This window comes from Oreochromis niloticus, linkage group LG6 (assembly GCF_001858045.2).
Source record: "Oreochromis niloticus isolate F11D_XX linkage group LG6, O_niloticus_UMD_NMBU, whole genome shotgun sequence".
In the NCBI taxonomy this organism is placed as follows: domain Eukaryota; kingdom Metazoa; phylum Chordata; class Actinopteri; order Cichliformes; family Cichlidae; genus Oreochromis; species Oreochromis niloticus.
This window is the reverse complement of record NC_031971.2, coordinates 40766683-40781058: the sequence shown is the minus strand read 5'-3', so window position 1 is coordinate 40781058 and position 14376 is coordinate 40766683. Positions and strand designations below refer to the sequence as shown.

General features: G+C 41.5%; 3 protein-coding genes across 17 annotated transcripts in view; 2 read left to right on the top strand and 1 right to left on the bottom strand.

Moving 5' to 3' along the window:
- LOC100707400 (high mobility group protein B2) overlaps positions 1-14376 on the bottom strand; it is a 642043-nt gene that overhangs the window by 175248 nt on the left and 452419 nt on the right. The window lies entirely within an intron of this gene.
- LOC102082624 (collagen alpha-1(XVII) chain) overlaps positions 1-14376 on the top strand; it is a 53950-nt gene that overhangs the window by 18580 nt on the left and 20994 nt on the right. For 8 of the 15 annotated variants that reach the window (XM_025908403.1, XM_025908406.1, XM_019360510.2 and 5 more), the window contains exon 1: positions 12008-12096. The exons of 2 other annotated variants lie outside the window; for them this stretch is intronic. Coding sequence is in view for 2 of the 13 variants with exons in the window: in XM_019360511.2 (XP_019216056.1) it covers positions 11997-12096 (100 nt within the window). In the remaining 11 variants the exon portion in view is untranslated. Of the gene's footprint in view, positions 1-11749; positions 12097-14376 lie in introns of those variants that run through there. 5 more of the 15 variants (XM_019360511.2, XM_019360509.2, XM_025908407.1 and 2 more) reach the window with 3 other exon arrangements.
- On the top strand, positions 1280-10651 carry LOC109202493 (E3 ubiquitin-protein ligase TRIM68-like). Its single transcript, XM_019360146.1, has 3 exons — positions 1280-1415; positions 7822-8564; positions 10631-10651. Exons 1-3 carry the CDS (start codon positions 1280-1282, stop codon positions 10649-10651), a joined length of 900 nt encoding a protein of 299 aa, XP_019215691.1.

Genomic DNA, 14376 nt, shown 5'->3' with positions numbered 1-14376 from the left:
TGCAATGTATAAGTTGTCCTAACAGTCATCTTAAGTAAGCTTTACTTAGTTTTTTTGAGGCAACGAGTTTCCTTAATTTTTTTGAGTTCTGGGAACTAACACGGCTGTACAGTGTACTCAAAATGAATAAGTTGCCCTAACTTGGTCATCTTACGTAAACTTGATCCAATTTGTTGAGTTCTGGGAACAAATGAGCTTGTACAGAGTGCTCAAAGTAAATAAGTTGTCCTAACTTAGTCATTTTTAGCTAAGCTTTACTCAATTTCTTTGAGGCAACGAGTTTCCTCAATTTTTTTGAGTTCTGGGAACTAATTAGATTTTACAGTGTGATGTAATGAACTCTAACGTGATGTGGGGATTCAGAGATTCTTTTATTGCTACCATATACTCTGCATTATTATGAATGCATTGATAACATGTTCTACAGTATTATTTTATCAGTAATATTGTTTACAGGGTTCATATTGCATTGAATATGTTTGTCATCACATTCATTCTATTCACAGGTTGAGTTCATTCTATACACAATGCATAACTGTGCTTGTTTAGAGTTGATGTTCCGTCCAAGAGGGTTTTAAGCTTCACTGGTGAGAGTGTCCAGGTGATACGTGTTGAGTGAGGATGAGAACATAGCAGGTTGATTGCATGCATGCTTACAATACACATAAATCTAGTAGCAGGCCTGAGCGAAGGCCCAAGTGTCTTCTGCTTCTTATTTGAGACCTGCGCCAATTCAGTTTACTTAGTGATTGAGGACGAGGGTCCATTATTAGCCCTTAGAGGCCCTGAAGCTTGAAGTTAGTTACCTTAAAAGGCAAGTGTCTTTGACCTCTTTGTAACTGGCTGCCCTTTTAGCGACCTGGTAACAGATGACTGGAGGAGATAACCAGCCCTCAGATACTCTGAAGGCTTAGGACTATGATTGTGCATGGAAGGTGTTATGGAAAAGAGAAGTTATATGTCTGTGTCTAGCTATTAAAAATGTACAAGATGTACCATTGTCTGCAAAACAATGACTGCACATAATGTATTTTTGACTTGTGTTGACGCCATGGGGGGGGCGGATACCCCGCTGCTTTAAAAGTGTTCTCAACATGTATTTTTGTCAGAGGACATATGCTGATATGTCTTCTCCTGTGCTAATAAACTCATCGTTTGATTGCACTCATCTGCCTCCGTAGCTTGTTTCCCTGGTCTGCAGTTTTGATTGATTTCGCGACAGTGACCTGTTTGCTGTGTTAAAGTTTGACAAACATAGGTTTGTCTTTAAAAACACATGATGACGGGGAGACAGCCCATTGAAGGAGAGCAGTTCTTTCCTCAGCAGCAGCAGAGAGTCAGAGGAGATTTTACCAGGGCAGTATGTACAACAGCATATGAATGGGGACATGGAGCCAGGACGTGCAGGAGACCACGTAATCAGAGGAGGCGAAAAGAACACTGACGAATGCATCTGATGAGTAACAGGTGTGCCAGGTTCAGCAACTCACAAAAAAAAACCACACAGACAAAAACACCACATACCATAACCTGGCTCCTAACATTAAGGACTGAAGTTTGCATTATTACAGTTTTTTCTGATGGCTTGAGCACATTTTTGTAACTGTTGGCTATTTTTGCAAAACTCTACACACAAATAAGAAAACTCTTCACCCAATCAGCAAAACATTGTAGTTTTCTTGTAAAAGCGAATAACCTTTGCTTAACTCTCCACACCTTTGTAAAAATGGTATTTTGGTATCAGACAGTAAACACAAGCCATCACATTAATAAGCACACAATGCACCAACTACACACTGATGGTATGAATGAAAAACACATCTGGCTATTGCTTTATCTGTGCACAAGGTAGGCTAAGTCAGATTGAGCTCATACTTTTGTCATAGATCCGTAAGCATAGAGGGATCCAAACTTCAAGTACTGGGGCCTGTTCTTCGTACCTCGCTAAGTAAGTTAGCCGGATTTGAATGTTGACGATTTCGCGTGATCTTGGATCGTTCGGTTCTCCGAAGCTCATCTGGGACTTGCTGTCATAGCAACAGATCCGTAAGAGTAAGCCTGCTCGGGAGCAGGTTTACTTTATGTAAACAGGATTAGATCGCGGCCTCTCAGGTATGTCCGCTGCAGTTATATGAAAGCAACAGCGATATTTCGCCACTGTTTTACCATAAATAAATATTATCAATGTAACTAAAGATAATGCAGCATTTGATTCTTTTATTGATTTCATACAGATACATACAGGTCATTTCCGAAAAAAAGGGAAATGTACTATTAATCATTCTATTACATGTAGTAGATCATGTCAGATGTAATTCATATTTTAGAGTAGTAATAGTAAATTACTACGTGTAATCAAGATGAGAGACCACGGCTAAAAAAGCGAAGGTGGATTTGGGAAGTCTGTCGCAGCCATGTCCTGTCCGTTTGTACGCGAGCAAGGAAGGTGCAAGATTGATAAGGAGAGTTTACAGAATTCAGCGGATATTGCGGGATAGACGGGATCCTTTAGCTCAGCGCGACGGTGTGCTCATAGAGAGATATCGATTCTCCTGTGAGGGTATTATTTACTTTCTCTCTCTCTCTCTCTCTCTCTCTATATATATACTTACTGTACTGTATATACTTACTCCCGACTTACTGTGCATGCTTCAGTCACCCCTTGCATGGGAACAGGTAAAAGTGATGGAGTGTTATGTCAAACTACACACAAAAAAACCCACAATGTCAATAAATGTCACAGTACAAAAAGCGGTGTGACGAGGGGGTGCAGGACCACCACCTGTCTTTATTTGCTCTGCCCTTTTCTTGGTTGCTGTTATAAACAAACAAACAGATTATTCCAGGGTCTCTTGTCATAGACTAAAAGCAATATAAGTGATAAATATTACCATTCTGTGGAATATTTTTATATTTCACTTTTACTTTTTCCCATGTTCTAGTGGGTCCTGTTGTGGCTCTAATGTGAAAGAGGATATGATGTAATATAATATAATGTGGAATAAAATAATATCACATGATATAATGTAATATCATGGATCACTTACGAGTTTAATTTGTCAGCAACTTTCTGCCAGCCCTCTCTCCTTGCTTTTGCAGCCTTTGCAGTGTTCCCCTGCGTTTTAATTAAACTCTGAAACTCCTGATATCCCTCAATCAAGAGTTCTTGGTCTGCTGCCGTGAAATACTGCGCGCGCTCCTTCGACATCTTCGCCGACCAATCACAGGGTTGCCGATCAATGTTTCTACTATCGATGCGTAGCCCCTTTTAAGCCACCCAGTGATCTCAGATTACTTCATCCAGCTATACTAATCGTCAACAACAGGTGTGTTCGGAGAACCGGATTAGCGAGCTCAAAGTTGGCGCGATGATTTGATCTTGGATGTGTCATTTGATCTTGGATGTAGTAAGCGAGGTACGAAGAACAGGCCCCTGGTGTTTATTCACACACATCAAAACAAACACAAGTGTTTATTTCCAAGTCAAAACGAAATGGTAATTTCACTGAGGAAAAAAAAGAAATCAGTCTACATCGTGTCGTCTCTCTGGATCTGGCCACAAAATTTCGTCTACATCACATGCAATGTCCTCTAGTCGAAGCACAGGGGAAAATATCTTCTGGAATTTTACATCTATGGTATTGTTGTGTTTCTCATTAGCATGGCAGTGCTACAGATCTTTGTGCAAAGTGACTGTACTAACCGACTCTCATTTCAAAATGTCCTTATGATGCTTGCTACAGCGTAGCAGCTCGAGTTAGACTGAACCCGTTGGCCAGCTTCCCTCAGGGTCACTCCGTGGTTCATTTAATGGTCCACTACTGTAGCTCTGATGTCATCAGCAATTCTATTTCTTACTCTTCTTACCCTTCCTCTCCCCATCCTCATCCTCCTTGAATGAATGTACTGTGTGAATTGTGCTACAGAGCTGAGCTAATGTGTGTGGAAAAAAACTGGTAACTGTGCTGAAGATTTGTGCCAAAAGAGCTCTGCTAACCATGCTGAGGAATTTGATGTGAATGCTTGCAAATGCTGAGAGCTGAGTATATTTGAGTGTGTGTGTGTGTGTGTGTGTGTGTGTGTGTGTGTGCTGAGGGTGCATTCTTTTTATATTAAAATTAGTAGAGTTACAGAGGGGATATAGAGTGTGAACATAAAATAAGAGCTCGGTTAGGCTGTAGAAACTGATGAAAATCCAGTGGAGTGAAGTGTGTGTGTGTGAAAACAGCCGTGTGTGTGTGGGTGTCTGTGTGGGTGTGTGTGGCAGGAAGTGAACCAAGAAGTCTGCATGCAGCTTGTGAGCCACGGCTGAAATAGTGACGTTTCAAAATGAAAAAATGAAATGAATGAATAGTCAATGTGAGGTAAGGGTTTGTTTAGATCTTTCATTGGAAATTGGAAATATTTATGGACCCAGACCCTCCCAGATGGACTCAGAGAGTCAGGGGAGATTTTACCAGGGCAGTATGTACAACAGCATATGAATGGGGACATGGAGCCAGGACGTGCAGGAGACCACGTAGTGCACTTGATCTAAGGGGAGAGGAACGTGGGAATTAGAAGGGTCTTGTCCAATAACCGAGGCGAAATCAGACGAGGCGAAAAGAACACTGACAAATACATCTGATAAGTAACAGGTGTGCCAGGTTCAGTAACTCACAAAAAAAAACCCCCACAGAGACAAAAACACCACATACCATAACCTGGCTCCTAACATTAAAGACTGAAGTTTGCATTATTAATAGCACGGCATCGTTAACACTTTAAACCTCGTCTATTTAACTGTTCCGGGTCTGACACTTTATGTCAGGGTTCCTGGGTCATTGACCCAGTGATTTCAGTTCATGTTCAGTTTATTTCGCCACATTAAGGTTCTCACTTCCTGTATTTTCCCGTGTCAGCCTGTCTCTTGTGTCATTAGTCAGCTTATGTTCAGCCCTGTACTCATCTGTTTCCAATCATTGTCATCGTTCAACCTGTGTATTTAAGTTCCTCGGTGTCACCAGTTTCTTGGGCTTTTTTTTTCTTTGCACATTTTAAAAATTTTGAGTCAGCTGGAAGCTCCTCATTTCCACGTCTGCCTGCTCAGCCCAGGCCTGATCCCCTAATAGTCCATTTCTCCTCTGGTATGAAGTGCGTGTGTGTGTGTGTGTGTGTAGCCTGCTAAGTCTGTCTCAAAGACAGTGCACTCTTTATGTTATGCTGTTTATATTTATCAGTTGTTTCCCCTTCTATATAGATACATTTGGATTCATATATATTTGGACACTGACACAAGTTTTTACCTGTTTACTGAAACATAGTGTTAAGGTTCAAAAATATAGGGAAGGAAACACAGGAGGAATGCAAGTAACCACACTGGTCCAAAGGGTAAAGACGATGATTTTAATGAAATGACACGCGTGGGAGAATGAGCGGACTCCGTAAGCAGACAGCCCCACAATCTCATCCTCCTAACATCAAAATACAGTTTTATATGCATCAGAGTATATTTAGTGACGCCCCCTCATTGCATCATCACATACATCAGCTTCAAAACCACAAATGTTCTATTCGACAACTTAAGGCACAATTAAAAGTACACTGGCTTCCATCTTCTTTCCGGTGGTTTCCCGTAAGCCAGCTCAGCTCTCGCATCGTGCATCTACTGCTTCATCAGTCAACTCTCACCTACACCCTAACAGTGTGTGTGTGTATGTCTCTGCGCGTGCACAGAGTGTGCATCTGCTCTCTGCACCTTAGTTGACCTCAACTTAGGCAACCAGGCTAAGGCCATCCTGTGTTGTGATGATCTTAACTTCTATGTAAAATGTATAAAACAAATATTTCAATCTAATACAACTACTTAAAACTTAACCAAAGCTTAATCAGACATATAAATGCATAAAAGATGATAATAGCATCATCAAAACTCTGGTTTTGGTTTCACTTCCTGCAAAAGCATGTAACTTCAAAGACATATAACTTCCTGTCTTCTTTTAGCACAGAGTTACTCTTTCACCCTGCAGTCTGCATAAACATTAAAATTATAAATTCAAAAGCACTTCGGGTTATAGATTCAACTCAACAGTTTAAAGTGGTTTTTTACTGGACCTGTAATAAAGGCTAATATGATACCAATATATTTGAACATCTGAATGCAATATCAATACCTCTTGTATCAATACTTCTTGTATACATATGCTTGCTACATGATTATGATGCAACAGTAATGACAGTAATAACAGAAATAACAAAATAATAAAAATAGAATTAACAAAAATAAAATAATAAATGGAAATAACAAAAATGACAAAAAATAATACTTCGTTCCCAACAATAGACAATGGAACAAAGAATATGGAGGCAGTTTCTGACTGTAGATCATTTGCTCCACCCGAATGAAATATTATATTTAATACTTTATGTACTTTATGTATACTTTATTGATCCTCATGGGGAAATTCCTCTCTGCATTTAACCCATTCACTCAGTGAAGCAGTGGGCAGCCATTGGGGGGGGAGCAGTGTGTAGGGACGGTACCTTGCTCAGGGGTACCTCAGGGTAGCCGTTCAGTGGATCCGAACCCCCAACCTTGCAATCATGGGGCTGCCACTCTACATACTGAGCTGTCCCTGCAGCGACAGTGTAAAAAGTCCAAAATCTAAGCACACACTCAAAGTATCAGTCACACAGTTATTTGTTTTTTATTTTAATACAGATTAACGTTGCTGCTTTAACTGTAATCTGCCTGGTGTAAAAATCCCGTGAATGTAGACACCGTCTCAGTGACTCATCCTCAGAGCAGCAGCAGCTCACAGCAAGCACAAAGTCCTGCTGCAGTTAATTCAAACTTGCTAGAAAATACAAATGAAACACATCCTGATCTGATTTCCAAACATGGAAGTACTCATGCTGCCAAATTTTTGACAGCTAGGTGTGCAGTTCCTGCTTTAAATGCATTCAAAATCTAAGTGATAAGAGGCCAGAAAGGTTTGAACTCGCTTATGAACCTACATCACTGAGGCCGTCTCTCCTGCATGAAGTCCAGGTGCTGGTTTTCCAGTGTGTGCGTCTGATGGCCCAAAGCTGACTCAGAGCTGTAACACCATCAATGGCTGCAGTATGGAACAGATGTGCGTGTGTCCTCATCTCCCAACTGCATTTCAAAATCCTTTTTCCAATTGCAAACGTGGAAGGGTACCTTTAGCATCAGCATGAGAAGTTAAGGGACGTGACAAATCGTCAGTATTTTACGCATCGGGAGTGAGAACGGGTTGTCTGATTGTGTCCACTTCTGTGAACTGAAATACAAACAGTGTATGTGGAGCGAGTGTAATCCATTTATAGCCTCTGATACTGTTTCTGCTTAAAGCTTAATAAACTGCATTAAAACATGTCACAGCTTGGATCTGGTCTGTCCTTCTTTTAAAGCTTGATGTTGTATTTTCTGTTTCTATGATTGAATATGAAGTTTGAGGTAAAGATGCTGCAGGTTTTCTGTTCACGGGTCACTCCACAGAAACGCTGGTCATACAAGCCTACTTAAATATTTCCATCTTATGAATCTCACACTTTTTATGGCAACAACTAACTTCTAGACTTGCTGAATCCACAATAAAAAGTCCCCATTTCCCTATTTTTGGCATCTGCATTGATTGCATTATTAAATATTTTTCTCACTTTTCTGATTCAAAATAAAACAAAAAGTTTCTTATCAGCCACACAAACCCCTCCACCACAGTAAAATAGTGATTCTCCTAATTATTTATATAATAATTGTTGTTAAATAAACCTTCAGTAGCACACTAGTATAAACTAAAGTGCATTTGACATGATCAGCCGATGCTGGTGTTGTCAAAGGGATCCAGCAGACCAAGCTCACGGAGACCATCAGAGAGAAGCAGAGACAAACCGAGCTACAGGCTGAAGGCTTCATCAGACAGATGGAGCAGGACATCCGTGAGCTGAAGAAGAGGAAGACGGAGGTGGAGCTGCTCTCTGTCCTTCAGCTGGAGGAACCACTGTCTGAGGAGATGAAGGAGAAACTACCCAAGATGCTCGCCAGGTTCGAGCTGAGGCGGATTCAGAGCTACGCAGTGGACGTGACGTTTGATCCAGACACAGCAAATCCTTACCTCGTCCAGTCTGATGATGGGAAACAAGTTCACGATAGTGACGTGAGGCAGAAGCTTCCAGACAACCCAGAGAGATTTTCTTACTGTATTAATGTTTTAGGAGAGCAGAGTTTCTCTTCAGGCAGATTTTACTTTGAGGTTCAGGTTAAAGGAAAGACCGAGTGGACTTTAGGAGTGGCCACAGAGTCGACCAACAGGAAGGCTCAAATCACACTGAGTCCTCGGGACGGTTTCTGGACTGTGAGGCTGAGAGATGGATACGAGTACAAAGCTAAGGCTGACCCTGATGTCGCTCTCTCTCGCCGGTCTGGTCCTGAGAGGGTGGGGGTGTTTGTGGACTATGAGGAGGGTCGGGTCTCTTTTTATGACGTGTCTGCTGCAGCTCTGATCTACTCCTTTACTGGCTGCTCCTTCACTCAGAAGCTCCACCCATTCTTCAGTCCTGGGGCCTGTTCTTCGTACCTCGCTTACTACATCGATAGTAGAAACATTGATCGGCAACCCTGTGATTGGTCGGCGAAGATGTCGAAGGAGCGCGCTCAGTATTTTACGGCAGCAGACCAAGAACTTTTGATTGAGGGATTTCAGGAGTTTCAGAGTTTAATTAAAACGCAGGGGAACACTGCAAAGGCTGCAAAAGCAAGGAGAGAGGGCTGGCAGAAAGTTGCTGACAAATTAAACTCGTAAGTGATCCATGATATTACATTATATCATGTGATATTATATTATACCACATTATATTATATTACATCATATCCTCTTTCACATTAGAGCCACAACAGGACCCACTAGAACATGGGAAAAAGTAAAAGTGAAATATAAGAATATTCTACAGAATGGTAATATTTATCACTTATATTGCTTTTAGTCTATGACAAGAGACCCTGGAATAATCTGTTTGTTTGTTTATAACAGCAACCAAGAAAAGGGCAGAGCAAATAAAGACAGGTGGTGGTCCTGCACCCCCTCGTCACACCCCTTTTTGTACTGTGACATTTATTGATATTGTGGGTTTTTTTGTGTGTAGTTTCACACTTTCTGTAGTTTCGCAGCCATGTCCTGTCCGTTTGTACGCGAGCAAGGAAGGTGCAAGATTGATAAGGAGAGTTTACAGAATTTAGCGTATATTGCGGGATAGACAGGATCCTTTAGCTCGGCGCGACGGTGTGCTCATAGAGAGATATCGATTCTCCCGTCAGGGTATTATTTACTCTCTCTCTCTCTCTCTCCCTAAATATATATATATATATATATATATATATATATATATATATATATATACTTACTGTACTGTATATACTTACTCCCGACTTACTGTGCATGCTTCAGTCACCCCTTGCATGGGAACAGGTAAAAGTAATGGAGTGTTATGTCAAACTACACACAAAAAAACCCACAATGTCAATAAATGTCACAGTACAAAAAGGGGTGTGACGAGGGGGTGCAGGACCACCACCTGTCTTTATTTGCTCTGCCCTTTTCTTGGTTGCTGTTATAAACAAACAAACAGATTATTCCAGGGTCTCTTGTCATAGACTAAAAGCAATATAAGTGATAAATATTACCATTCTGTGGAATATTCTTATATTTCACTTTTACTTGTTCCCATGTTCTAGTGGGTCCTGTTGTGGCTCTAATGTGAAAGAGGATATGATGTAATATAATATAATGTGGTATAATATAATATCACATGATATAATGTAATATCATGGATCACTTACGAGTTTAATTTGTCAGCAACTTTCTGCCAGCCCTCTCTCCTTGCTTTTGCAGCCTTTGCAGTGTTCCCCTGCGTTTTAATTAAACTCTGAAACTCCTGATATCCCTCAATCAAGAGTTCTTGCTCTGCTGCCGTGAAATACTGAGCGCGCTCCTTCGACATCTTCGCCGACCAATCACAGGGTTGCCGATCAATGTTTCTACTATCGATGCGTAGCCCCTTTTAAGCCACCCAGTGATCTCACATTACTTCATCCAGCTATACTAATCGTCAACAACAGGTGTGTTCGGAGAACCGGATTAGCGAGCTCAAAGTTAGCGCGATGATTTGATCTTGGATGTAGTAAGCGAGGTACGAAGAACGGGCCCCTGGTTATTAGAATGAAGTTACTGATGGATGCTGCAGTTTGGAGCCGACTGAAAGGTTCATCAACATTTCCATGTCAGACTCAGAGAGAGTCAGCACACTCTTCCCTCCATCATGAAATAAATTCCCAGGTATTCCCCTCAGTGTGGACTGTCACAGCATGTGGAAATGTCCTGTGATAGAAGAGGAACTTTTCCATAAACAGGTGAGTTAGAAGGAGCCCCTCATTGATAATACACCTGCAGAGCAGCTCACGGGGAAACCGGTACTTCCAGTAACGTAAACTAGTTTTCTGTTAGAGTCAATGGGGGAGGAACCTCACAGGTAAAGGCAAACATTTACACAGAGCACCTTATAGCAACGTGACGCAACTACAGGCGTTGACACTTTCTCTTTACACATAAACCAGTTTTTCTTGTGTTCACAGAACAGCTGGTTGTTTATTTAGTCAATAAACGCTGAATTGATGGAGGAGGTGTCCAAAATATTTTACCCAGTCTGGTGTTTATTCCTCCATCTAGTGGCCGATTAGATTTACTGCAGGACATTCAAACGTTTAGACTCAGACTCGTGTCTGAGGAGAGCAAGAGCCTCACACAGGAGTCATTTATGTGAATGATTTAGTTTCCGGCCACTCGGTGCTTTTGGGTCTGAAAACAGAAAACAAAAGATTTGAAAACCACCTGGTGGGCGGAGTCTTCATCTCTTCTGTGAGGTTCAGATGTTCGGGTCAGAATCTGGTGTGAACAACATGAAGTGATTCTTCCTGCCCTGTATCAACACTTCAGGCTGTAGTTGGTGGTGTTTCGTGGGATGGATATTTCGCTGGCACACTTTGGGCCCTTCAGCACCTCCTGAGCATCGTTTTAACAGCACGACCTACCCGAGTGTTGTTGCTGACCGTGGCCACAGTGTAGCATCCTCTGCTGGCTGCTTCCAGGACAGCACACACATCTCTCATCACCTCAGACGGTTTCTTGAACATGACGATGAGTTTGCTGTGCTCAGACGGCCTCCACAGTCCACAGAGGTGGAACGACAGCTTCACATCATTTATAACTGTGTGATGGTATCATGTCAACATGGGTCAGAGTGTCAGAGGAATGTTTGCAGCACCTCAGTGAGTTTGTGCCACGAAGGACTGAAGAGGCTTTTAAAAGAGGGTCCAACCTGGTACCAGCTTGGTGTACCTAATAAAGTGGCCTACAAGCATATACACAAAAATGAAAAGCGCGTGAATATTTCTCATAATTCCTGGTGTGAACTATGCTGGTGGAGATCATGTTGTGAGCTGCGTTTCTCTGCTTCACTGAGAATAAAAAGAGTCGGGAGGCTTCACTGCAGCTGTAAGGCCCGCTGCACGTGCACGAGCACGTAAACACGTGCACGAGCACTTATACCGAGAAGATCTGTGCATGTTTACCTGCTGTGCAGTTTTAGCACTTTTTCTGTGCACAAAGTTTCCTGCTGCCATTTTTAATGACACATTTCAGTGAGTGGACGATTTTTCCCTGCTTTCATTTTTGTTTTGTTTAATCCAACATAAAAACTTTCAGTCTGTTCGCCACAAACAGGTTTAATCACAGCTGTAAGTCGATGCATTAGTAGTGTATTTGTGCAGCATGTTGTTGAGCGGCTCTCGCTGCATTAATGCGAGTGTGTAAAACTTTGATTCCCGTTGCCTCGGGCGGCCTGTCAGGCTCTGAAATGAAAGCAGCTTTGACTTTGTTGGAACTTGTCGGATGAAGCTGTGAGTCACACAAAGCTAATACATAAACTCTGCAGACACACGCATGCATGCACATCGCTCCCCTTCAGCACCTGGACTCCACGTCTTCTTTATTTGTGCTGAGGAGGATGAGACGCACTGGTTTAGCACAAACGAGCTGAGAGGTAAAGTAAACCTTCATCTTTACTTTCTTTATTTCAGCGTTTCTCAGGTGAGACTGAGGCTGCTGGTTCACCTGTGTGTTCCTGATCAGAGCACCAGCCTGTGACGGACTCATTTGGTTCATCTGAGAAAAATTAATAGAAAATATTATTTTTAAGCTTTAGGGTTTGTTAGAAAGTGAAAAATAACTTTTTTAACTTAAGTGAATGTTTGAGGAGAAGCTCAGACCCTCTGTGTATTACAAAAACAAGAAGAATTACAATGTTTATATATGTATGTATTTAAAGTGGATGAAGAGTTTCATGTGTTCATGTAGCATCGCTGTCCAAGTGTAATCAGGTTGTTGTTATGAGCAGATCTGAATCTCATGTGTTTGTCAGCACTTTCCTCTGAGCTGTTAAACTGTGCAGGGACACATGTGCAGCCTTTGCAGGAGGTTTGGGGGGAGTGTGAGTTACACTCTGTCCCGTTAATAGATTCTCCTGTTATATCAAGATCATTTATTTCCAAAAAGATGCCCAGTCATCTGAAACAGTGGAAACATCTCCCTCTGGTCAAAGGTCCAGCGGTTTAGCATCATGTGTTGGTCTGGGTTTGCAGAAGGCTGCTGATGCCGAGAGGGCTGAGCAGCACTCAGATATCCAGAAGCTGTTTACAGAAGCTCCTGTTCGGACCAGCCTGTCACTTTCTCTGGCATCAGTGAAACATTGTTGTCCAATCAGCTTCACACATCAGCTGAGCTGGAGGCACCAGATTTTGGCATTAGTGACAAAAACACTCGAGGCCACCATTTTTTAACTTTTCCTTCTTTAAGGCCTGCGAGGAAGTGAGGTGTGGACGCTCTGAGGGTAGATGAGATCTTGTCTTTGCAGGATAACTGCTGTGAAAGCACTTGTTTCATCCTGAACTCTGTCGTTTCCTAAATGAAGCCAAATAAGTTTTAGTTCTCAGACACAATCAGAGAATGAAAGTTGCCATCTGACAGCGCGACGCGATCTCAGTGACGAGGCTGCTGTGATTACAGTGCATTCATCTGTCGTGTAATATTTGAGAATTGTCACATCAGAATTTTATTGACTCTGATTATGATGTAAGGATGTTATTTTCAGATAGGCCGAAGTTAAAATGTCGCTTTACAAGTTCTCCGAGCATCTCTGACCCACAGAGCCTGTTCGTTTTGGGTCTGAATTTAAAGATGTTTTTGAGTTGATGATAAAAAGCGCAGCAGTGAGGAGTTAATCAGTCCAGGTGTTCCTAATAGACCGTCTCTAAATATGTTTTATTCTAAGAAAACCTTGAATGTTTACATTTCATAATTTGGAAGAAAGAACCATCAGCAGTGCTTCCTAATTCAGTTTAGGGTTTAATGTCAGATTTTAAAAATGTGGGCTCAGAAGAACAAGGAAGTAACCAAAGTACTGCAGAACAAATTATACTCAGAGTATTTTTTTAGAAATGAGTGAAGATGGATTATTTTAAAAGGTATATAAAGGTAGTACATGTTGATTCTGCTTCTCTTCAAATGACCCAGAGTTTCCTACATGTGATGCTGTGAACGTCCCGACACAGTCGGAGTATTTTTAAATGTTTAAAAAAACAGGAACTCCAGCAACACTTGAGGAAAGAAGAACAACTTTAATAATTGACCAACACGTTTCGGCTTGTGGCCTTCATCAGGGTCATAGGATGTCCATCGGCCACAAGCCCAAACGCGTTGGTCAATTATTAAAGTTCTCCATGCACCTTGGAAGCAGGTGAAGTTGTGCCAGGATTTTTTGCTATTTTTAAATGTTTGGAAACTCACAGGATGAATTATGAGGTGCTTTAAAAATGTTCTTACACCAAAGCCTTGAGGTAGTATTTTTATATATTAAAGCTGTTTGTAATTCTTGTGTTTAAAAAAAAAAAAAAAAACTGAAGAAACAATTCAATTCAATTCAATTTTATTTATATAGCGCCAAATCACAACAAAAGTCGCCTCAAGGCGCTTTATATTGTACAGTAGATCGCACAGTTGGCTTTGGAAACATGAAGGACGACGGCCAGGAAGTCAACTCTGTTCATCTGGACGTTTTCAGTGAGAGAGACATTTGGTCACTGATCTCAGTCACTTCTTCAGCTTTGACAAAGTTACGTCCAGATGAACAGAATCAGCGTTTCCTTACCTGGATGGCTGAGCAGCATCAAGACACGTAAACGAGGAATTCTGGACTTTAACTGTCTTTTCATGACTTTTACAGCTTGTTTTACTGACGAGATCAAAGCTACAGTAATGAAGTAAA